This window comes from Amia ocellicauda, chromosome 17 (assembly GCF_036373705.1).
Source record: "Amia ocellicauda isolate fAmiCal2 chromosome 17, fAmiCal2.hap1, whole genome shotgun sequence".
Classification (NCBI taxonomy): Eukaryota; Metazoa; Chordata; class Actinopteri; order Amiiformes; family Amiidae; genus Amia; species Amia ocellicauda.
The window spans coordinates 10,118,061-10,142,533 of record NC_089866.1 but is presented as its reverse complement, the minus strand read 5'-3'; the positions used below and the strand labels follow the sequence as shown (position 1 = coordinate 10,142,533).

Here is a 24,473-nt window from a genome sequence, read left to right as displayed (position 1 = left end):
TTGAAGTTGAATTTCCAGATGATTTGAGGAAAGACGTAGGATAAGTTGAGGATTAAAGAGACCTCTGATGTGCTGGTATGTGCAGTACAAAGGGGTTGCTGTATAGTGCAAAGAACTATGGGCATAGGAGGGTTGTGTTGTGCCTATGTGGTATTGATGGATATTATTCAATGTGAGATAACCCAGGGGGGTATTGCAGTGTACATTTGTAATTAAGACTTTTAAAGTGATGGCCAAGAACCCTTAAAGACTCTTAAGAAAGAAAACCGATGGATTTTTTTTTTATTATATAAATTAGAAACCATGACACCATAATATACAGGCATTCTGTTTTGATCTTTTTTTAAATTAAACGAGACGGGTGCACCTGTCAGCTCAGGTTCTGGTCCTGTACCCAGGATGTATTACTGTCACCTGTTAAGTAGAGTTTTGAGGCTTCCCATGCAAGAATTTATAAAAAATCAGGCAATTGGTTTGTAAGGTGAAGCCTTTAATAAGAAAGCAAACCATACTGGAGGGAATATAATTAGTAGGCAACACTATGAGAGGGATAACAAATTGCACTTGATGGCCATGCAACACCTGACTATACTGAACTGAATGAGCGCACCTTCAGAAACATTTATGACCTTTAGGAAACATTAACCAATCATATCTGGGGTTAAAACCACACTAGCCAAGATTCAGACCATAACAGAATGGTCTCCTCTATAATGCTCTTTACTACAGCTGGAAGATGACTTGCCTAAACTGTAATTTACTTGTCTGAAATGTGTAAATTTACAATTTCACTTTGTATTGAATTCCTATTTATGGGGATGGGGGCATGGTAATTAAAAAAAAAGTTTAAAAAAATAAAAATCTCACAATTATACATAATGTAAAACATTCCTGAAGTCAAAAATCAAAACCCTAAAGTCTGAACCAATGTAAGAAGTTTCCATGCTTAACTCAGAAGATACAAAATAGAAAACCAAAAGATGTCAAAATTGATAATACAGGGCAATTGCAGTTAATGTTTAGTGTGCACTGGACTGTGTGAAGCATTTCTGAATAGATGGCAGCAACTGGATCTAGTTAGACTTGTTCTTGACCAACCCATCAGTCATCCACATCTGAACAGCGTGAGTATGTTATTCTTTAGTCTGATATAATCTTAGGAAAATTAGAGACGGCAGGCTCTGAATTCACACTAATGCTGCAAGTCCTGCTCCATTATTTTACATTTATACAATATTTAGTATGTAGCACTGACAAAAGCATAAGGCAAACGACAGTCAAAGTCATTAAAAATCCAACACCAAAGCAGTTTCCTGGTGTGTAGCTGAAAGTATCAACACCCTTCAATTGAAACTTATTCAGTGAATCATTTAGTTTAATAAATACTATTAAACTGTACATGTCACCGATTTGTTTATGGACTGACTGAAAACATCGACTCATCTTCAAACGGCTAATAAGTGTTCAACCAGGTTTGTAAATGCATCACTGACTAATAAGTATAGTTTAATGAAAAACATTTCTTAAACTGCATGAATCAATGAATTTTTGTTTCAAATTTCTGCTATAACTTCAAAACTGAATGGACCTAATTGGTCTCCACTGATCTATAACCTTTCATGTTACATTTTGTTTCTCCACACAATAATGGGACAATTGAAATCTAAACAAAATGAAAATGGAAGGACAGAACAGAAGTTAAAACATTTCCTTGTTCTCCTTCTCCTCCTGAAAAGGCAGAATGTGTTGTATTTATATATTTGTATATTTATATTTGTATAGGATCCTACCAGGAAGGTACCCACTGAGACCTGGGTCTGGTTTTCATGGGTGTCTTGACACACACACAGATATACAAGCACAAATGGGCCAAAAACCTCCCTTAGCGACCGTAGCCGCAGTGCTCCATTCAGGGCGCGCCCGATCCGAGTCAGATGACGTTGAGGTGGCTGGTGCGACTGTGTGATGCAGGGCACAAGGAGAAGGGGCTGTCCTGGGTCAGGCTCTGCAGGGCGCGCAGCACCATGTCGGGCATGTGGTCCGTGATCATGCGGGGGCTGATGAGGACGCTGCAGAAGGCCGTCTCGCTGGACCAGTCGGCGCGGTACTTCACCTGAGAGAAACACGTCCTGCAGGGGGGGCAGAGAGATGAGAGAGTGACAGGTGTAAAGGACTTCTCCACACTCAGGGGATCTGCATGTGTCAGCCTATTGCCCTTTAAGATTTTTCATTTTGTGACAGTGCAGTGCCTGTACAATATTATGACTTATTTTCTAAGCTCCCTTTTACTATAAATGCAATGCATGCTGGGCAGGAACAGTGGAGGGTATGAGTATTCCCCCTGCCTGAATCAGTCCTGACCTGTGTGTGACTCCCAACTCATAGAAACCCTGTCCGGAGGCAGCGATGGAGTTGTGGGGGATGGGGGTGTGAATGTGGAAATATCTGGGCAGGAAATGTTGAGAGGTGTGTTATATAAGAAGGTGTGACCAGCCCTGGTGCCAGAGAACCCTTTAATCCACGTGCTTTTAGTAAATCCACTCAGTCAGTTACTGGGTTTAACTGGGCCACTTATTCCAGATTACTAAGGGCTGCTGACTAAGGTAATGTTCAAGCACGCATTGGCAACACCTTATGGTTACGAAAATAAAAATGCTTGATGTAATCCTCAGAAAGAGTTTAAAATGCCAAGGTTTTGGTGTGTCTTCAGCAGAGCACCAGAACACAGGGAACAAAGACTAGGAGACACACCTAAATCCTACCGGATGATGGGCTCTCCAGGAACACGGCTGACTTCCCTGCTCTTAGGTCTGTGTGACTGTGCTTCTGTACACGTACCTGCGCGTGGGCCCATCCTCGGTGAGGTGCAGGATGCGACCGGGCAGGTAGAGCGGGGGGTGGGCGCAGTGCCCAGGCGAATCCTCGGATGCCAGGCTCTGGTAGGAGGGTGAGCGGTGCAGCAGCAGGCTCTGCTCCCCCAGGAGTGGCTGGCTCAGCTCCTCCTGCCGCCGGCTCTCCAGCTCAGTGGGGAAGTCGTCAGGGTTGCCTCCGAACACCTCGTACCAGCAGCCACGCAGCAGTATCTGGTACTAAGAGCGTGAGAGGGCGAGTCAGAGAGACGAGACTGACAGACACGGACAAACCAGCACTGTCATGATAAATAGACGGATTGTGTGACGAACATAGACTGCCCTGGTTGATACGCCAACTAACAGAAACAGTCAGAAGACTGTGTGTGTGGGGGGAATTCTGTACTTTTTTTTATTATTATTAGTATCCTGCTCACAGGTCTTCAGTTAATGAATGACAGACCTGTTCTTTGGCTTCTATGAGCTGATGGACAAAAGGACTCACTGTTATGACTTGGAACAGATTTGTGAAACCCTACCCTACAGTTGGCTCAAACAAATACATGTTTTCCTTTGAATTCATTCAACCATTACACTATTGTTCCTCTTCATAATTTTTTTGTGCTGCCCTTTTCCGCCTATGCTTTTTCAGTTCTATTTCAGACGTGTGAGCTCATCTGTCTTGTAAGCAACAACAGAGAGACTTCTTCTTTTGATCCCAGTTTATTTATTTGTTTAACATCTGGCATATGTTGGACTTTCCTACAGACAAATGCACACACAGGTCTAGCTCACTATGGGAAATCCAATGCCCCTGGTTTATAGCAAATGTAAAGGAGTTATTTTATAGGGCTATCCTCTATGTATTCCGGTTAAGAATATTCTCACATCTAAGTGTTCAAGTACAAAAGATCACATAGATTACTAACATAGATAATAATCATTCATGAATCTTTCCTCAGGATATCACAGAAGTCAACCCATCAAGGAGGTCTCATACAATAGTGGACACAGACTCAACCAGGCCCAGTACCTTGGGTTTATTGCAGTTGGACACCATCCTCAGTATTCTTCTCTTCAGATCCTCCATGTTGGGGATACTCAGCCTACCCAAAAGAGGGAGACACCGAACTCATTAGCAAAGGTTACAGACAAGCTAGGGACCCCCTACCCACCCACCCACCCCGCAGCCTGCTCACCTTGGCACCAGGTCCTTCCCAACAACCACTGAAGTAATGAAGTCCTTGGAATAATCCGCCAGGGATTTACTTATAAAGACAATACAGAAACTCAATACATATTATATACACATACATTATATAAATATATAAACACACAGATAAGTGTACATTTCTTTTCACGATTACTTTTTGCATTTACGAAGCAGAAAGGTTACAAAAAACATGGTATGCACGGGTAAGTGTGTGAATATATGGGTGTATTTTGGTTTTACCTCAAGAGGCCCCCTGGTGGTGAGAAGGCATAACACTTCAGACCTGGGAAGGAGCTGCGCAGGATGATTGACAGCACTGCAGCTGTGCCCGCCCCCAGACTGTGCCCTGTGATCACGAGCCGGTACTCCTGCACACACACACACACACACACACACACACAGACTGCGGCATTAATCACTGGCACACACAGACACACCCAGACTGGGAAATCACTCACTGACAGCACTGCACTGCCAGACCTGTGGGACTCACTGACACAGAAGGTACACTACACAGACAGAGTTATGCGTTTCTCGCTGACACAACTGCGCCTGCCACCAGGTATGTTTTCATTGGAACCCAGACTACTAACATTATACCTAACTAATTGAAGAGAACCACTTTCTTGGTTTCAGTCAAAAGCTTACACTAACCCCTCGTCTCAGTTCAATTTGTTCAATCAAGTGAAATGGCTTCAGTTTTTCCCTAGGGCCAGATCGCATCAATAAACAGGGAAAAAAGTCAGGTCTAACTCACGGGGGCGATGGTGAAGGCCTGGTTCAGGATTCCATCATTGATCAGCTTCTTGTAGATGTAGTTGGCTGCCTGCATGATGCCCTTTGGGACACAAACGCAGAGTCATTTTCACTAGATATTCAAACTGCATTACTTCACTGTTCCCCCCTACCTTTCCCATGAAATGGCTTGGGTCATTTCCAGTCAGCCACCGAAAACATCCCTTCCCATTATTGTCGTGATTGAAACTGCATAATATAACTATTGCACACCCCAGTAAGCTTGGAGCCCGGATCCCAGATCGGATCAGTTTAGTACAAGCAGCCCCTGGTATTTCTGGCCTGTGCTGCAGTAAGCTTTCCATTGTGACACCACCTACCTTGTGTGCATAGCAGGGCCCCTCCACACCATCAATAGGCAGGCTCTCACAGTCAGCCGACAGGTCAGTCAGGACGTCCTGGACACAGAAAGGGGCATGTTACCACAACAGTCAGAGAGGGGCAGTGGTGTATTGGGTTTCACCAGAACCACTAGTTGCCACAGTGGGCTATCGAATGGGACAGTTGTACATCCAGCAAACAATGGGGAAGGAGTTTGTGCCACAGCACTGCGGACCAGAGCAGTGAGGTGGAGTGAAGTTCAAGAGGAGGGACATGGTGAGAAATGTCCACATACCCGACAGAGAGCCCTGGAGGGCATAATTCTGCATAAATGACTGGTGTTGCTTTCCTTGTACATTTGTTTTCAGGAGCCTGACATTTTCACATATTTCATGCATGCCTCTGGTTTGATAAAGGCTACAGTACACACTGACACTGTGCCATTTTATTCACACACACCCGGTCAACACTTTAGGAGAATGAGGAGTCCCCTGGCAGAACAATCAAAGTCTATTTCTTTGATTTATTTACATTTTTATGTTTCCTATCCCATAGTAAATAAATGTTGTATTTTGAATCATTCAGGAGATGGACAATTTGAAATCCAGTTGCTTCTCAGCACAACCAAAACGGACCCCGTTTCTTCTGCCTCTGGACTCTTCACACAGAAACAAAGTTCAGTGACTTAGAAGCCCTCAGTGACCTGTGACCTCACCCTGAGAGACAGTGTTCCCCTCACAGCCACCAGCACAGCCTCCTTCTTGTGGTCCAGGGCCACATAGAACGGGATCTCATAGATCTAAGAGAGAGCAGACACAGTCCTGTCAACACTCGGCCTCACTGATGGCCCTGCTTGCATTTCTCCCTCTGTGTTACGTATTTGTGCCTGCAGTCACGGCAGCCAGGGCCAGACACACAGTGCAGAGCTGTCAGGAGAGGGAGTGAGCAGAGAACAGCCAAGAGATCGGGCCTGTGAGGATTTGTATCAATCCTGTGTCCCTCCTGGATCAACTCCTGACAATTCTAGGGTGGCATCAGTACCCAGTCTGCAGTGGTGGCAGCAGGGCCACAGCGAGCAGGAGGCCCGGGGGAACTCAGAGAGGAGGGGTACCTTGTTGTGGAAGCTGATGTAGATGAAGTCTCGGTACTGCAGGCCGGTGGTGTGCAGCATGGAGGTGAAGTGGCAGCCCAGGTGGTCCCCCCCCACAATGTCATACTCAGGGCTCCGGCTCCGGCAGCTGAAACACATACACAGACATAGTCAGACCCTCTGTACTGCACCTCCCAGCTTAGTGACACATCAAGAGCTTCGGAGGAGAAAACAAAAATAAATACATAAAAAAATATCGGGTTAGAATCCAGAAGTCGAGTTCCAAATGTTAACATACATCCCACCTACATCTACCTGGCTGAAGCAGGTCTACCTGCTACATGCACAACTACCTGGGATGCTTCGAGATGCAGAGCACAGTCTGAATGCCAAGTGGCTATAGGAAGTATTCACCTCTCTTGGACTTTACCAAATTTTGTTGTGTTTAACACCTGGAATGTTGATGAATTTAAATGGGATTGTGTTTCCTTTAATTCACACAATCTACTCTACTCCAACTTGGTAAGAAGAACATAGGAAATTTTACAAATGAGAGGAGGCCATTCAACCCATCATGCTCGTTTGGTGTCAATTAATAACTAAGTGATCCAAGGATCCTATCCAGTCTATTTTCAAATGTTCCCAATTATCGCTTCAGCCACAGATTGTTCCAGATTGTGACGCCTCTCTGTGTAAAGAAGTGTCTCCTGTTTTCTGTCTTGAATGCCTTGAAGCCCAATTTCCATTTGTGTCCCCGGGTGCGTGTGTCCCTGCTGATCTGGAAAAGCTCCTGTGGTTTGATGTGGTCGATGCCTTTCGTGATTTTGAAGACTTGAATCAAGTCCCCACATAGTCTTCTCTGTTCCGGGGTGAAAAGGTTCAGTTCCCTCAGTCTCTATGAGTATGACATTCCCTTCAAACCTGGAATAAGTCTGGGTGGTGAATACTTCCTTTAGTTATTGTATAATGCAAGATGAACACCTACCAGTCCCCGCTGAGCTTGCACGCCCCGGTCAGTGGATTGGAGTAGACAAACATGGGCCAGCCATAGGCTGCCACTGCAAACTGCATACAGTGAGTCGCCCTCTCCAGCTCCGCCTGCAGATCTTCCGTCTGAAAACACCAGCAGGATGTCAGTCGTGGTCTTGGCAGTGACACGCAGGCACCCATGCACACACACACACACCCATGCACCCATGGCCCTGGTATCTGAATTTCTCTCACTGAGGCCCAGCTGCCCCTTTCCACACTGCCCCATGGTGCCCCAGGACTCACAGGGGGAGAAAGGGGGCTGTGTACGACCACGTCCTCTGGGTCACGGCACTGCTCCATCTTGTCCTGCTCCTGGTGGAGGAGGGAGAGCCCTGCAGCAATGTCACTGGCCACCAGGTCTGTGTCCTGTCGAGAGAGAGACAGAGGGTCAATACACAGATAATCAGGTCCATACCATGCTCACAGAGAGAGTTCACAGTGCAGAAATGCATACAGTCCAGTCCAGAGACAGCCACTTGTGTGTGTGTGTGTGTGTAGGAGACAGTGTTTTGTGTATTATTATTTATCAGTGGCAGTGTCTGTCCATGTGTGTGTGTACTGGGCAGGCTCTTACCGAGAAGAAGTCGCCGATGAGCTGAGCGATGCTGGAGAAGGCTGCACGGTGGTTGTCGTCCTGCGGGAGGCAGCAGCACAGCAGGCGTAGGCGGCTCTCCCACACCCGTGCTGCCACTGAGCGCGCCCGCGACAGCAGCTGGGCCGACTCGCTGCTCTCCATGTCCCGCTCGCCATGCAGCTCCGCATGCCGGCCACGGCGGCTGCCCAGCGGGTCGAACACGACCAGCACCGCCACAGCCGTGACGAACAGCAGGATCCAGCTGATGGGGATTGTAAGAGTAGGTGCAATTACAGCCTTCTCCACTGTTACAATTCTAGTTGAATACGACTGTTATGTTGAACCAGCAAGGTTCTCATCGATTTACTTGTAATTACCATCAACCGCATTCACAAGGGTTAGTAAATAAGGCAGATAATTACATTATAATTGGACTCATTATTTTGTATTAATGGTCCTGTGTGTCTGGCCTGCCTGGCAACTGCTGTAGCTCAGACTCTCAGAGTCTATTTGTCCTCAATAAAACACAGGAGGAATTAAGGGACTCTGATATTTTCATGTCAGGATGTGTTTTGTTTTTGACTACCACATTATTGTAATAAATGTGTCCTTCTGTTGCTCATAAACCAGGAGTGAGGGCGGACTGGAAAAAATAAAAAATAAAAAGTAATGGCACCTCCTCCAACCCTGGAGTCCCTGGAGTCTCAGCCCCACCCACCTGGCCACCACTGCTCCAATCACAGCGCTGACCACCTCCCTCTCGCAGCCCAGACTTTCATCCGACACCCACATGGTTCCCAGACACGCCCACACCAGCTCGGGGGCGTACAGTACAGCACGCACATACACCAGCGCGGGGATGGACCGCCGTGGCCCAGGGTTTGTGATCGTACCTGCAGGATCAGAGCACTCAGTTACATTGACAATTAATAAAAAACACAAACAACAAATAGGGCAGCACTAACAGGCTAAGTTCAATCATTTGCTCAAACTCCAAAATTATTCTGAAGACAGTGATTTCTTTACAAAACTGGATGAAGGCAGGTCTGTTGCCTATTGTTCCGGCAGGGGCCTGAGGTAAAGACACATCCATAAAGGAGACCGTTATTAATGCCGCATTTGTCTGATTCAATTAGTCATGCCTTGCACTGCTGTACCCAAACCCAGCCGGCCTCCTGTCCCAGAGAGAGCAGTCTCCCAGACTGACACTAAATTATGACCCACGCTTCACCGCTCACTCCAGTTGCAGCAAGCAGTCTGAATCTCCCGAGAGGCATGCCAGGCTGGGAGCTCTGTGCTGCAGCTCTGAAAGACCAGGCCGCATCAATTTGCTAGGCGCATCTTCCAGCAGACTGCTCCAGGAGCCAGGCACAGGCTCAGCCACAGTTCTGGGTGCTCAGATTAACTTCTATAATGTATAATCCTGACCAGACCCTGTCTCAGCACTGCCAGGTGTCAGACAGAGAATTAGGTGGGGGGCTGCAGAATAAGCACAAGCTGACTTCATATTAGTTGCATCTTTTCTATATGCCCTACCTCTCTAAACATCATCAGAATTCATTACAACCAAGCTGTACTATAGAGGGATGGCAGATCAGTTCACTGCATTGGTCACACACTGGAATGCATTTCCTCTGTTACAGAGCACAAGTGATACAGTCACCTGGAGTAGCATGAGATGCAGCCAGGACATGGGGGTGCCTTTATTCTGGAGCATGGTCTGTGCCACTGGAGACTCAGGTGGCCAAGAGAGTTAAGGTATCTCAACTCTGCAGCAATGACTCATCTGAAAATGAGAGCCAATCAGGTGGAGGGTTGACGTCTATCATCCAAATCTGACGTCCTGTAATCTCTGTAAAGTCACAGCCTCTACATCTCAGATTACCTCAAAGGCACAGTGAGTCACGGACACTGCGCTATCAGGTACAGTACATATCGGCTCAGTGATTTACCACAACTGCACTGCACAGTGAACGCCCATATTCTGCCGCATTCAGATTAATTTATTGACCTTTAGTTTTGTTTTCAGACAATTGTATATCTTTTGTTAAGATCATGTAGTTATTTGGGGATAGGGCACTACTGGTCAATACATTCGATCCTTGTCAGTGTTTTCTGTAAAACACTGCGGTCTAATATCCATTCATGCAACTGCTTCTATCAGGTCTGAAGATCAGTGATGTTCCTCAGAGTGCAGCCACATCTTAATGATCCTGGGAGTCGGTGGAGGGGGCCTCTGACTGACCAGAGCCTGCAGGGGTCTCAGTAGGGGTGGCAGCTCCCCGTCTCTCTCTTTCACTGGGCCTTACCCTGCATGCTGATGTACACGATGATGCCGAGGCACAGAATGATGGAAGCCAACACGACCAGAAGCACGATGAGGTAACTGTGCAGGACCCCCCCGCCGTGGCAGTTAAACTGGCCCTTGTGCATCGAGTACACAACCAGCATCCCTGTCCACCTGGCAACAAAACACACACAGGTAAACAATGTCACTGCTAACGCTGAGGGCAGCACACTGCAGGCAGATATAGCGTTACCTGATTATAGCAAAGGAAAAGGCACAGTTGTATGGTAAACACAGTGTTCTGGAACAGTTTGTCACAGACTCGACAACAATAATATGTTTGTCTTTTTGGAAGCGAATCATAATATATTTTAATTCTCGCAGTTAGCTCCTAATGCAGTTATACAATATCGTATCCCCATTGCTGGAGCTGAGATTAAGGGCTTTTGTGTTAGTGTTAGCTGTACAACATGCTCCCTGTTCAAGTTTACAGCACAGTAATCCATCACTTATCTGCCATCTTTGCTGTCTTGTATTGTATGATTGTGTCTCTGTATTACTTATTGCATTATGGTGGATGACGTATTTTCTGTTAAACTGCCCTACACTATGGAACATCTATTCCAGCAATTTAACAGTGCTTGTCAGAGTATAATGCATCTGTGGTTTTGTGGTACCACATGACAATAACTTAATTTGTACTTAGCATTCCAGGACTGACATGCTCCATTAATGTACGCTGAGTCTTACTCTTGTCAGATCCATAACTCAAGTAGAAGATTTTTGCTGTTGAAAATGTCTAGTAAACTACACCATACGAAACCCCTAAACCCAAAGTTTGACCATGCTTTGCTAAAAAACCTTCACGAACCTGAACTTTGATTATTCAGAAAGCAAATTACATTGCATTTGCGTTACAGGAACTATACTACACGTTACTGCAGTTCTTTGCTGACCATCAGTGTACTCAGTTGTCGATACTATTGGTTAAAATCCTAGGTGATATGTTATCCATTGCTGCAACTTATTGTCCATGCAGTACTATACTTACAGGTACATGACACTCATGATCATTTGTCAAATAAGAACATTTAAGAAGAATGTATACTAGACTTTCATTATTTAAAAAAATCAAGGTTGTCACAATACTGTTTTAAACAATACTATATATTTCTTGAGATTATTATGATACGGAGGAGGATTAATAATCATTGGTCTCTTACCATATCAATCGGATGAATAACTCAAACGCCCCGGGGAAGACCAGATCGTCACTGGCGATGCCCCACCGCCGGCCGAAAACCACAAGTCCCGGCATCCCTGCTCCTCAGACACAGAAATGCACACTGCTGACCCGTGCTGGCAAACAAATTGTTTATACACAAGTGCTGTTCGAGAAAGAAATATCGATGGTCTTATATTATCTTCATAACGTCATCACCAGCGTTTTAGATGTATTTGCACGCTCCCTGCGAAGAACATAATATATCTTATTAACATTTCAGTCAATGTTATTCTTGTTGAGAGAGAGATGCATATTAACGGGGATCGTTTGCATGCTGTCAGGATGAGCTGACAGTTTGTGTTTCAAGTTATTTCTGTTCGGATGCTGTCAAATGGCATCACATGAGGACAACCCTTTAAAAATCCAGCAACCAAGCGACAAACGCGTCTCCATGTCCTTGATCTCAACTACACATCTGAAGCCTCAGTAAACTACACGAAAACATATACATTAGTGTTCATGCTAAACGCAGCGTGTATCCCAACGTCATTCGCCCCCTTTCTTCCCCTCTGCTTTCTGCCTTCCTCTTGCGTGTGCATCAATATTATTACCCCCCACAGGATTATGGAAACAACTGCATTTCAACTATAGTTCCGCAATGTTGCAAAATAAGTAAAAGGAATTTTCCAAGGCATATCAGCATGCCAATATTATCTACTCACACAACAAAAAACACATGGATAACTATATAATTAAAATATAATGTTTGTTATCAGAAAATATTAATGAATGCTTTCAAAAACAAAAACATGTTGGTACAAAGTGCAACAGTGTTTCTGAAGAAGACACAATTAAGCAGGGTAGTTACCACCTTAGAAATATCGTTTCTCCTTTTTCCCTGTTATTTCTTCCGCTCTTCTGATTGAGGTGTGACAGCAGATTTGTACTACCTCTACTGGCCATTTTAATAACAGGAACAATGTACTAAAACTGCAGTTACAAAACGAATGTTAAGCTTAAGAAACTTCCATCTTGAAACTTATTGTGACACTTGTATCAGCAACCATCGAAAAAATAAAATAAAAAGTACAGTACAGTATGTTTATTGTATGTGTAGGGCCGGACTCATGCAGTGCAACACAGGAAGTAAACGTGGACTGGTATCACCGGTTTTCTGTTGTAATTTCATGCCCAACAACTTAATTTATGAATTAAAAAGAGTGCAGTAGCAACATCCTCAGGTTTGTGTATTTTCTCACGTCTAGCTCAGATAAATACCATATTGGAATATCTAGTGCAGCACGTTGTATTGATGGACATGGGCTATTTATTTGTTATTTGTGTGTTTCGTGGTTGTTCGTCTCTTTTCTATAGATGAGGCTGGTGCTTTTTGTGGTGTGGATTGCGTTTTACTTCATATCTGTGCTGTTTCTCCGGAGGATGTGGACAGGGAAGTACATGCGGAGTCCCCTGGCCAGAGCCCTGTTTGTGAACATGGTCAGCGAAAGCGCTGGACTGCACGAAACTACCGAGGTAGGAATGAACGGAGAGAAATGGCATTACAGCTCAAATTGTAACTGAAGGCTCATACATAGCTACATGAACACCACCTAGTAGTAGATTAAATTAGATCATTTATTAGTCACTTTTTTGTTGTTTTAATTTTTTTTTCGTTTGTCAAAGCGCGTGAGTTAACAGAGGATATGCTTAATTGACAGTTATGTTTTTAATTATAATAATATTTATTATCTACACAAATGGTAGTTGTTTACTTGGCACTAAACAGTTGTAACATGTTATTGGACCCGTCCTTTTCTGCATGTTAATATCGACTGAAACTTCCAAAGAAGATTGTAGAGATATTTCGGAAAAGCATCAGCTGTTATGATTCAATTGTATATTGGAAGTAGTTGCACGGCAGACATTGTTTGTACAGGCACACCTCTTATTCAAACACTAAACGAGCCCTGGCATGTGTGGGTATTTATTTGTACGGAAGCCTAAAAGTAAGGAACGGCCAAACACCACCGAACTCTGTCCCTCGTTGTGGTTACTGTTACGAAATACCTGAACACAGGTAAAGCATTGTCTGTGCAGTAAATCCTTACAGACAGATGGACTGCCACTTTTCAGACCAAACTACAAATACAAAGCAAATATGTCTCCCCTTAGGTTGTTTTCAAGCCGACTCAAACTTACTTTGGCCTAGTAGTATATAATGGCTTTTGACATATAATGAAACAGCCATTAGGTGCAAGTTTGTTATTTGTGATTCGCAGGTGGGGCAAGGTTTTGATTTGGTCTTGGATACAGTATGTTAGCCTGATCGAAAACTACCAAAAACTCATGACTCATTGTGGTTTTTGCGTTGTCTCAGTGGTACCGGGTGTGTCCAGAGCTCCTGGGGGACTCTGTCCGATCCGCCTTCATCCAGAGCCACCTGGACAGTGACACGCAGGCGTTCCTCCGGCACAGCGAGGAGAAGTCCAGCTGGCTGTTCACACAGCTCTATCACTCCTTCATCTCCACTGTCTTCAGCACCTTCCTCTCCCGCACCTCCATCAATGGGTAACTCCAGCCATTTTATTTTAATATAAATCTCTCAATCTGTCTGCCGCTTTCATTTACCCTCTCCCTGTTTTACACCTCTCCCCACCCATCCCCATTCTCTTTTTCTCACTATGCACCTCTTTCCCTGTCCCTCTCTCCCTCTCTCTCTATCTAACATACACTATGCACTGTCTTGCATTCCTGCTCTGTCCATTTTAAACTCCTTCTCTGACATTCTCCCTCAACCTGGCCCTCCCTTTCTCTCCCACTATGTCCCGTTCCCCCCTTTATGCTGTGCCTCTCCCTGTCTCTCTCTCCCTCTGTCCTTGCTTTTTGTCTCACACCACCCCTCTCTTCTCACACTCTGACCCCCTCTATGTCTCTCTCTCTGTCTGTGTATGTGGGAGCAGGTTCCTGGGTCGTGGCTCTATGTTCGTGTTCTCGGTGGAGCAGTTCCGCAGTCTGCTTCAGATCTCCTCTGATTGGAGGCGTCACCGGCTGCTGGACCTGGGGGCCGGGGACGGGGGGGTCACTGAGGTCATGAGCTCCCACTTCCAGGAGGTCTACACCACCGAGGTCTCCACCCCTATGAAGTGGCAGCTCCAGAGGAAACAGTTCAAGTAAACAAGAGCATACCAACACAGCACCATACACCCCCACACATGCAATACCTCTCTCGCTGCCATACAGGTGACTGCAGTGAATGGGATTATTTTCCTTTTCTGAAGAAAGAATAGCACCATTATTAAAACAATAATATAATCTCTCAGAAAAATCTTCTTTCTTGTGCTGTATCTATTAGTGCCGGTGGGCCACTAGGTGTCACTCTTCCTCTCTGGACCTGATATTCCAAAACCATGTCTTGTTCGGCACCAGGGGGCACTGTGCTGTAAGAGCTGCCAATTTCCAGCTGAAAAGTTGGACATTATAGATCACAGGATATGTATTACAGAATGGCAGAGGTATTTGACTGGGAGTCAGGGCAAAGTCCAGCAAACAGGTTACAAAAATCTGGCCTACCCTTTTAATCTCTTGCCGTGTTGTTCCTGTCTATTCATTAACAATCTCTGATCATGAGTAATGATTGTTGTCTGCAGAGTCCAAAAACAGAACAGAAAGTAACATAAAATGGGGCCTGCCTATAGTCTACCTTTAATTAGGATTTAAGTTTCTTTCCCCATCCTACATGAGAACGGAACCTCCTGGTGAAATAATCAATACAACTCTCAAATTGCTACATTTACATAACAGTGTCAGTTGTCCCAAAAGTCCTGCTTTAAGTGACAAATTTAAAAGGGTAAGGCTGAATAGACATGCACTTAGCTTTTTTGTCCAGTTGGACTTGCCGTACTGCCGGAGGGAAATGGAAGTCTGACATGTTTTGAACAGTGCCTATGTCCACAATAATTGTTTGAAAACATTAAAGATGCTTTTTTGTCTTGTGTGTGTAATGATAATTGCAGCTTTTATTCCCCCCACATGGTTTTGTAACCACATTTTGATCACTCCCCTTGCAGTGAATTATATTGCTGGTATTAAGAGGAACCTGCATGACAATTGGATGGAGAGCAACGCAAGTCCCTGTAACAACCATTTTTAGCTTGTCACTTAAAGCACATTTGGCATGACTGAAGTACGCATAATCGCCAGCATTGTCACAAAGACCTGCTAATGTTTAGATTTTAGTTTCATCACTCTCTCCCTCCCTCCTGCAGGGTGCTGGGGGTGGATGAGTGGCAGAGCGCAGGAATCCGCTATGATGTGATCAGCTGTCTGAACCTGCTGGACCGCTGTGACCAGCCGCTATCCCTGCTGCAGGATATCAGGCGCATGCTGGAGCCTGGGACGGGCAGACTGCTGCTGGCCACCGTGGTGCCCTTCAGTCCCTATGTGGAAGTTGGTATGTAAACTGAACCCTGTGCCTGTCTCACTTAATCTCTCTGTCTGTCTGTCTCTCTGCATCTGTCGGTCTCATTTAATCTCTCTCTCTGGATTTCTTTAGCTGTCGGCCTGCCTGTGTCTCTCACATCCTCTGTCTGTATCTCTTTCCATCTCACTCCATAAATCTAATTTTTTCTCTTTCTTTTGCCCCCTCTCTTTCTTGATGTCTCTCATAATTTCACTTTTTAATCTATCTCTTTCACTTCATATGTGTCTCCATCTGTCTCTGTCTCACTCTGTATCTCTTTGTCTTGTCTGTATACTGCTTTCTCTCTCAAAAAAAGTAGTCTCTCTCAAATTCAGATTCAAATTCAAAGCGCTTTATTGGCAAGACCAGTATGAGTATTGCCAAAGCATTCATGCAATTTATCAAAGAGTTTATGTATTTACTTTAGAAAAGCATAGGATGCCCTGAATACTTGAAGAAGGTTGAAGCAGTCTTTCTCTTTTCCACTCGCCTTTCTCTTTCTGTGTATCCCTCCATTTCTGTCTTTCCCCATGTCTCTGTTGCTCTTCATGTCTTTTTTTTTACCTTTTGCTTAATGTTTTATCTCCATCTCTCTCCTCTGTATTTTTGGTGATGCTCCTTCCATTACTCTCATTCTTTGTCTCTGTGCATCTTTATCTCTGCCTCTGAATCTCTCTCTCTCATTCTGTCATCCACTCTCTGTATCTCTGTTTCCCCTCCTCCCTTTGAATACAGCACAGGTGGACAAGTTAGCTCTGACCTGTGGAGACAAGTTAGTCACTTCTTCTACCATTAAAGAGCACATTTCCTGAAAAAGCTTCAGCAGTTCTGTGCAAGTTTTTGACTCCGAAGCAGATAATCTCATAGGCTTTGATATATAGCAGTTCAGTTTTGTTTTTCCAAGGTGACTTTCCCCCAAAATAATTTCCTCAGTCAAAAATCCATCTTCACTTTTTTGTGGTACACTTTCACAAATCCTCTCAGTGGTTCTGATTAATTTAACCAGTCGTCCTATCCAGTCTTCAGTACACCTGCCTGAGGGGGGTTGGATGGGGACTGGGCTGTGGCCTGGAGATGCACCCCCTCTTTGTGATGTCACTGAGGACTGACCCTCTGTCCCAGCTGTTGTCTCGTGTGTCACATGTTCTGATAAATGTCATCTGCGGCCGAGGGAGAGGGGGGCTCCTCCAACTGAAACCATTAGAAGAGAACCAGTAATGTAGACGGGTTAGATTGCTAATACCAAAAGCAGAGTTATATGTTTGGAGACTATTGAAGAGTGCTTTGGATTCCTTTTGTACATTTGCACCTGGCGTGACATCCTCAGTATATCTATGTTGCTGAACCTGAACCTTTAAAAGGATGCATCTTATTTTAAGACATGAGTGGTTAGAGGAGGAGCACCCTGGACCCTGGACCTCCTGAATCACCTTGTCTTCATTCTTCAGCTCTCACTACCTGAACTGACAGCTTCATGTGCTTAATCAGACCTGCCTATTCAATCAAGGTGTCTACATAGAAAGCTCAGCGGCAAAGGCAATCTGAAGACACAGACACGTTGGTCTACTGGTGCAAGGGCTGAAACCTGATGAGTCGCAGTTGCAAAAGCAGTAGAGCACACAATGGCATGATGTGTGGCGTTTAAACAGCCTTTGATGTGATTGAAACAGCTTGGCTACAAAATGGTTAACATCTGATGTAAACCTAATAATGTAATGGCACTTGATCATCTGATCAGGCCTGTCACGAATGCTGTGGTAGAGGTGACGTGCTGTGGTGTGCAGAGCAGTGTCTAACCGCACTCTGGGCACTAGGCGGGCAGTGTACCTTGCTGGAAGGGGAGTGTGTCTTGGTGGTGGTCTTGGCGTTCCTGCGTGGGTTCTTCCGGCCGTACAGCTCCTGCACAACGGCGCCAAAGTGTTTCCTCCTGGTGGAGCCGCCCTTTCTCTGTTCCACACACAACCAGTAGCAGGTTACACTCACACAGCATTGTCACTCCTCCTAGCCCTTACACTGCTGTACCACACCTGAACCACAAGAGCATTGAAAGGGGTAGGGTTTCACTAGAGAGCCTGCAGTTTTTGAAACTCAGAAGATTTACCTGTCCTCTACAGCAGGCTCTTGACTGGGAAGAAATTTAAATTATAATTAGGAGCCACCTAGACACAATAGCATGAAATCACCCCGTCACAGAAAACAACATTCTCTGCAAAGCTGACAAACAAAACAACTGTTCACATGATTGATAAAAAACACATCCCTTTGACTGGGTTGGCCTACCTTTCCAGAAGTGTCATCCCTGCTTCTTCGGTGAGTCCATCTACGTTGGCAGGTCTGGAAAAGAGAGGGTGACAGAGAGTGAGTCAGTCAGGCAATTACTGAGAAAATGGGCTATGGGGCAGCATTTGAGAAAATCCACTAAACTAAATAATCTGCTTTGTATAGTGCAGGGGATGCCTGCAGCTTGATTGGGTGTCACAGTCAACCAATGGGGTGGCTCAGCTGGAAACTCCTTTCTCATCCCCCTTCCAGTGAAAGCAGATGCCAGTCATTATTTTTGTGTTTCTCTTTTCCCCTCTCGGTTCCTGGTGTGGCCCTGTGTTGAGGAAATTGGACTGACCTTCTTACGAATCAGCAGGATGCTGATGGCCACACTGTACAGGGCCAGCAGCACCAGAATTGTACAAAGCAGCGCCTTCCCCTTAGGATGGGCAATGTAGAAGCTGTCTGCAACACAGAAAAGACACACGGGTATAATCAGCTGCCTGTCTGAATCCACTGCAGAATTGATCACAAAAGAGAAGCAGTCACACCCACCTATCTTCCTTTAGGTCAACACAACTATATCTCTGCCCTTTCTCTGGAAAGCAAGGCATCTCACCACAAAATTACATTACATTATTTGTCATTTAGCAGACGCTCTTATCCAGGGCGACTTACATTTTTACCCATTTATACAGCTGGGCATTTTACTGTAGCAATCTAAGTGAAGTACCTTGCTCAAGAGTACAACAGCAGTGCCCCACCCGGCAGCGCTAACATTGGACATTACGCTGCTTTTTTTTTGTTTTGTTTAAGTGTTTTTTTGTTTCACCGGCCATTTTTCCCCCATTTATCTGCTTTGAATTTAGAGTTTGCAATTGTTAATCAATACTGCAGGCTCCTAATGGCCAGGGAAATTGCGAACGGCAAATCAACTTATTTTTCACACTGCAAGTCCAAGCCAAGGGGTTGTACAACGATCTTATAGCATGAACAGAGGCCACCATACAATATCTCTGTGAAGTAAATTTAAAAAATCTATTTAATTACTATTTAATTTTGGATGCCTTCATGCTTCTAACAGTTGCAGAAGACATGGGAAACCATTAGCTGCAGTCCCTTCTTTTTAACTGTAAGGCCTACATAAAACAAACCATTACCTATTGTTGATAGGGGAAAAAAATGAATTTGCCAGCTGCCTGTGTGTGTAAGCATGTCTTGATGCAGGAGGGATGGCCTGCTGGGACTGACCTCTCACAACCAGGACTGTACCGTCTCCAGTGCCCCTGGATGCATACGAAGAGGATTCCTTGAATGCCACCGCACAGTAGTAGATGCCGCTATCGTTGCGCAGGACAGGGCTGATGATCAGAGACGACTCCGCCAAGGTGTACTTGGGGCCCTGTATGCTCAGCTCCCTGTGCGAGGCCTCCAGGAACAGGAACCAGAAGAACTGACGATCGCCCGAGCAGTTGGTGGGATTGATGTCACAGTGGATGGTGGCGGACCTGACGTTTTCCTCCACTGTCATCCGGGCCAGCTGTCTCACCTGTACAGTGCAGTGGTCTGCGCCCCACACATCTTCAGAAACAACACATTTTATTTATTTTTTTCTGTATTGACAGAACTATATGGGCAGAAGTTTATTTTATTTTATTTTTTTAACAGGAATCGTACCATTTCTGTTACTCATAAAATGAAAACAATCTGTACACAACTTATTTATTAACTTTAATGACCAGTGCATATAGGAAATACAGCCCTCAATGCTAAATATGTCCAACAGGTCTTACTCTTCATCAGAGTTGAATAATGAAATTCCACAGTATAGCATTGCAAAGTTTCTGGGGAGACTGACTACACCAATTACTCTAAAGCCCCTTTCAAATCATCAGTTGTGCGTGGAGTCAAATCTTTGTCCTAGTATGTACCTAAAGTCTTCTAAAATGTTGAGAGGCTAGAAAAATGGAAGCGACTGGAATGGTTCCATGAATAACAAAATCCCCCTGTATTTAAAACTCAGTTCCCCCACCCTGTACCCAAAAGGCTATTGGGTCTTTTGTGCTCCATGATAGGCTGAATATTTTGCTATTTGTGCAGCCTGGGCAGCTGCCCATAGCCCTACTTTCTCTGATTGCCTGCTCCAGTTCAATGACAATATATCATAAGAAATATTGGTGATTGTAAATATATAGGCATTTATGGATATGAAGTAGAATATACTTGTACTAAAAAAAGAAAAAAGAGGAACCAATTGACTTGAAGTGTGATGAAATCTTCACATGTGTGTTACCAGAATCTCAAAAGCAGAACCGCAGTGAATTCCCATGTGTCAAAACCTCTCTGTGACAACAACGGGGAGAGCGCTGCTGTCTGCGCTGCCTCATAGTCCAGAGCTCCTGCTTCAGCCTGGATCCAATGGAAAACTGCCCTCTCCCACCCTGCTCCTCCCACAAGAAACTATAGCACGCTCTCTACAGTGGCCGATTCCGTAGGAGATTCTTTTAAAAATGCTATTTTCAAAATCACAGATTACAAATTAAAAAATAAACAAATCTGGCCAAAATAACACTTTTGAATGGTTGGGTTGGGTTGAATTGTTTTTGGTTTCCTAAAGTACATTAATTAAAATGATTTGGGTCTTCAATTAAAGGGTAAAATTATAAACTTGTTCTAGAAGGTTCTAGAGAACTCCATGTAATTTAACTCCTTGTTCACCAAAAAAAACCAACCTTTCTTCAGTTTCTCTATGTGTAGCGAAGCAAGTACAGTGGTAGCAGGTAAAAGTAGTCCAATCTCACTGACTGTCTCAGATTATAATCTTACCTTGACCACAGGTGAGTGTGAGTAGCAGGCCCAGGAAGTGTGGTGTGCCCAGAGGGCTTCTGGGAGCTCCTGCCATAGCCAGCCAACTCACAGAGTCCAGGGGTCACTGAGGGGAGAGACAATCCAACACAAAGCACTCATGTATCATCTCCTCCATCTCGGTTGGTTGTTACTGAGCAACTGGACTTTGTGTTACTTTTCTTGCTTTTCTGTTCTGACAAGTTCCAGAAACAATCTTTGTCGTTAAATTAAAAAAACGAGTGATTTTGGCTTGGCTGGTGCTCGGTCAGACTGCAGACCAGACTGCCTTTCTCTCGCGCGCCGGGGACAGAGCCAGCTGATGTTCTCTGTTGAACTGAAGTAACAAAGAGGGAAGTGCAACTAGAAAAGGAGCTGCACTATTGCTTTGTGCTTATTGTGTCGCTCAATATTGCATTTCATCTCTCTGCAGAGCTCACAGTGTTGTTTTGCAATGTGTGTTTTGCACTCATGTCCTTAACCAGTGCAAGCATAACTAAGGCTTTTCAACAGTTGCGCAAACAGTCACTATTGTCTCTGAATACCCATGTCACATACAGATCACAAAAAATGTGTACACACAAGGTACTGGATATTTAAAGACCTTTGCAAAAATAAAATACAAAATTTAAACCTAGCTGTCTTTTAAGCTTGTCAAGATTGTAAATATAATTTATACTGAAGAAACTGCAAGAAGTCACATTTTACTATGCAATCAACCATGCCATTGTGAAACTGATTTTACATAGAATAATGCAGTAAACAGATATTTCATCTGGCTTTCATCAGAATGTTTGTCACCAAATATATTTAACGATACTGTATTGTTTCTATATGATCAAAATGCAAAATGCAATTACTTTAACAAGAATGGCTTCTATAAAAGCATTCATATTCCATTCTCCCCTCTGCAGGTGGAAAGTGGGAGCGGCCTACAGAATACTTGAAGATTCAGGGAAAGACATGGGAGGAGCAAGTGACAAGCTTGGCCAATGAGGTGTTCCTGGAGGCGGGGTTTGCGGTGGAGGCAGTCACCAGGCTGCCCTATCTGTGCGAGGGGGACATGTACAATGACTACTACATGTTGGATGATGCTGTGTTTGTACTTCGACCTCTGGAGTGACTGCAGTAACCCCTCTCAGGGCCGCACTGCACCCCAGGCACTGCCACGCACAGATACTGGTACCACATCAGATCAGCCGTCTGCCCTTAGGATTCATACCTTGGACAGCAAGTGCATCTTGAAAATAAGTCAATTTCATTTACATTTCATTTTTTTATTTTGGTATCTGAAAAGCACAGTGACACTTCCACTGCTCACTCAAACCCGGTTGTGTTTTCAGTGGTGAACTTGTGTGTGTGTTCTTCTTCTGCACTTCGGTTAAATGGTGGTGTTTTTAATCTGGATTAATTTTGCTGGAGATCATGGTTTCCCACAAAGACGATCTGCATAATGCACTGTTGCTGTGAGATTGTGCTGATACCTCGGGGTAGGGTTACAGATCATGAAAAGTGTGTTTAGGAAATCATTCATAACACGACAGTGACAATGGAGAGTAATGCTGCCTCTCCTTTGAACATTATCTTTACCACGGTCGTCTGCCGGTAGATCAAGACATTGAATAACATATTTCACAGTCATTGGGAATAAAATACTGCTGAAGTGATCTGATCAAGGGTCCCAGCCTGCAATACATTCCAGCCAAAGGCTTTATGAAGAGCAACCAGAACCATCAACTGATTTTTTGTTTTTTTTCGATTACTTTATAGTAAATAAAGACATCTTAAAATCCTTCCCGTCCAAGCACTGTAGGCAATGCAATACAACTAATCCAATATCCTAATTAAGTGAATAGACACACATTTTCTAAATTTTTATTTTATTTTTTCCTGGTAACATTTATTTTCCTCTCGGGAGCTCCAAGGTGCATTTAATAAGCAATATTTTGTGTTCATGTACAGTGGTGTTGGTTAAGTCCTCATAAACCCATCTCCTTCAGGGAAAGAGAGATAGAGGAGCTGAAACAATAGCTGTGCTTAGGAGAAGAGGAGGTATAGAGACTCACCGAGCCACTGGCCATATGCGTTCACATTTCTTTTCATGTAAAATTAATTATTATTATAATTTTTTCTTTATATCTCAGGAAATTTTCAATTCAAAATGTCCTTTTTTCAATCAATGGAAGGGCAGTACCGGCAGTTAAAATCTGATTAAATAAAAAACATTTCTTTCTGTAACAAGCTGCCTTTTCTGTGTTGCAAACTCACTGGCTCCTCTGTATTATTGTCTTTCATTGTTCTCTGTACGCTACATTGCCATAAGTATTGAGGAAAATCGAAAAACAACATAGCTGTCATGATGTATTTAATAGGGGGTAGGACTGACCCACCATTGGTCTTAATAGCTGCTGCAATGCTTTTCTAAGGCACTTTTGACTGTTGCAATAGTCTGAAGTCATAGTCCCTGAAGTCCCTACACCCCTCCCCCTTTCCAGGTCATCCCAGGGGTGTTCTCAAAAGTTCAAGTTTTTCATGTGAAAGTTCTCACAGTACCATGGCACTCCCAGATTTGTGACAAGGTGCAGTAAAGTTTGTATTCGCTATATATGCACATTGTTGGCCACATCATGCCCCCTGTATAATAGCATAGCACACAACAAGGACAAAATTAATTTGTATTGTCCCTTGCCAGCAGGGGGAGGCTCTATGCATTGCATTTGGTCATGTAGTACTGTTCGCTTTGTAGTCTGTGTATTTCGCAGGGCCTTAATGTGGTTTATGTCTACCTTAGCATAAAAAAAAACCCCACATCAAACAAATAGAAGAAGGAAAGTTTGGCTTATCTATTCTACCCCTCTCACATCCAAGAAACAACAGTACATCTACAGTGAAGCAGTCTGGCAAGTATGAGTTGATATGTCAGACAGAGTATGACCTACTGCCGTATAAAAGCCTACCTGGTGTGCCACAGAGCTTTTTTTCTTCTTTATTTTGAGGTATATATTCAGTTCACTTTTCAGGTATTAAGTACCTTTATGTAACTGTCCCTGCTTAAGTGCTGTTTTAATGAACAGCGTAATACAGTAGACTAATTGTTGCTCCAGTGGTGAATGTGTAAAGCCGACCCCTCCTTCTCCTCCACCAGAGGTGCCAGTGTGAGCCAGGTGTACACCTTGTGTTGCTCCCTTCACTTCAAGGTGCTTTTCACTGTACCTGATAGCTTGATGACGTCACTGACCTCTTTAAAGCCAGAATCTTAGGTTCCTTGTTTGTGGGATGGTGTGTGAGTGAGAGAATGTGGGGGTGATGTGGGGGGGAGTGCTCTACTCTTCTGAGAGTAGAGCACAGACAGCCTGAAGTGTGAATCCAAAAACAAAAAAATTGTGGATCTCCCTTCCACACAAAGGTGAGTCACAGCTACTGAGCTTCCTTCCATTAATGCTAAGTAAAGTGTTTTATTTATTTTTTCTTTCTCCTTTTTCTATAGTGCGCAGTTCTTGTTTTGTTTTTTTTGGGTTGTAA

General features: G+C 44.2%; 3 protein-coding genes across 4 annotated transcripts; 1 reads left to right on the top strand and 2 right to left on the bottom strand.

Moving 5' to 3' along the window:
- Positions 1–265: 265 nt before the first annotated feature.
- Positions 266–11,992, bottom strand: daglb (diacylglycerol lipase, beta). Of its 2 annotated transcripts, XM_066689653.1 has the most exons (15): positions 11,385–11,992; positions 10,184–10,335; positions 8,593–8,767; positions 7,875–8,136; positions 7,544–7,666; positions 7,254–7,381; positions 6,290–6,416; positions 5,894–5,977; positions 5,178–5,255; positions 4,820–4,900; positions 4,303–4,430; positions 4,049–4,117; positions 3,883–3,955; positions 2,839–3,089; positions 266–2,129 (listed from the first exon to the last, which is right to left on the bottom strand). In XM_066689653.1, exons 1-15 carry the CDS (start codon positions 11,477–11,479, stop codon positions 1,931–1,933), a joined length of 2,025 nt encoding a protein of 674 aa, XP_066545750.1. In that variant the 5' UTR covers positions 11,480–11,992; the 3' UTR covers positions 266–1,930. The 2 variants fall into 2 exon arrangements, with proteins under 2 accessions (XP_066545750.1, XP_066545751.1); XM_066689654.1 differs by lacking the exon at positions 4,049–4,117.
- Positions 11,993–12,425: 433 nt separating this feature from the next.
- Positions 12,426–23,192, top strand: mettl9 (methyltransferase 9, His-X-His N1-histidine). Its single transcript, XM_066689109.1, has 6 exons — positions 12,426–12,627; positions 12,761–12,919; positions 13,764–13,954; positions 14,347–14,556; positions 15,652–15,836; positions 21,866–23,192. The coding sequence occupies exons 2-6, from the start codon at positions 12,761–12,763 to the stop codon at positions 22,072–22,074; spliced, it is 954 nt and encodes a 317-aa protein (XP_066545206.1). The 5' UTR covers positions 12,426–12,627; the 3' UTR covers positions 22,075–23,192.
- On the bottom strand, positions 16,176–21,340 carry LOC136712486 (immunoglobulin superfamily member 6). The gene is made up of 6 exons (XM_066689110.1): positions 20,934–21,340; positions 19,359–19,688; positions 18,466–18,572; positions 18,126–18,179; positions 17,673–17,792; positions 16,176–17,036 (listed from the first exon to the last, which is right to left on the bottom strand). Exons 1-6 carry the CDS (start codon positions 21,007–21,009, stop codon positions 16,983–16,985), a joined length of 741 nt encoding a protein of 246 aa, XP_066545207.1. The 5' UTR covers positions 21,010–21,340; the 3' UTR covers positions 16,176–16,982.
- Positions 23,193–24,473: the final 1,281 nt, after the last annotated feature.

Excerpts from the sequence above, each read along its gene's own strand:
- daglb (XM_066689653.1), bottom strand. The coding sequence starts at position 11,479 with ATGCCGGGACTTGTGGTTTTCGGCCGGCGGTGGGGCATCGCCAGTGAC. Across the intron at positions 8,137-8,592 it reads ATTGGAGCAGTGGTGGCCAG|CTGGATCCTGCTGTTCGTCA; the intron begins GTGGGTGGGGCT and ends AATCCCCATCAG. Across the intron at positions 4,901-5,177 it reads GGCCCTGCTATGCACACAAG|GGCATCATGCAGGCAGCCAA; the intron begins GTAGGTGGTGTC and ends TGTGTCCCAAAG.
- mettl9 (XM_066689109.1), top strand. The coding sequence starts at position 12,761 with ATGAGGCTGGTGCTTTTTGTGGTGTGGATTGCGTTTTACTTCATATCT. Across the intron at positions 12,920-13,763 it reads GACTGCACGAAACTACCGAG|TGGTACCGGGTGTGTCCAGA; the intron begins GTAGGAATGAAC and ends GCGTTGTCTCAG. Across the intron at positions 13,955-14,346 it reads TCCCGCACCTCCATCAATGG|GTTCCTGGGTCGTGGCTCTA; the intron begins GTAACTCCAGCC and ends ATGTGGGAGCAG.
- LOC136712486 (XM_066689110.1), bottom strand. The coding sequence starts at position 21,009 with ATGGCAGGAGCTCCCAGAAGCCCTCTGGGCACACCACACTTCCTGGGC. Across the intron at positions 18,573-19,358 it reads TACAGTCCTGGTTGTGAGAG|ACAGCTTCTACATTGCCCAT; the intron begins GTCAGTCCCAGC and ends TCTGTGTTGCAG. Across the intron at positions 17,793-18,125 it reads GGGATGACACTTCTGGAAAG|AGAAAGGGCGGCTCCACCAG; the intron begins GTAGGCCAACCC and ends TGTGTGGAACAG.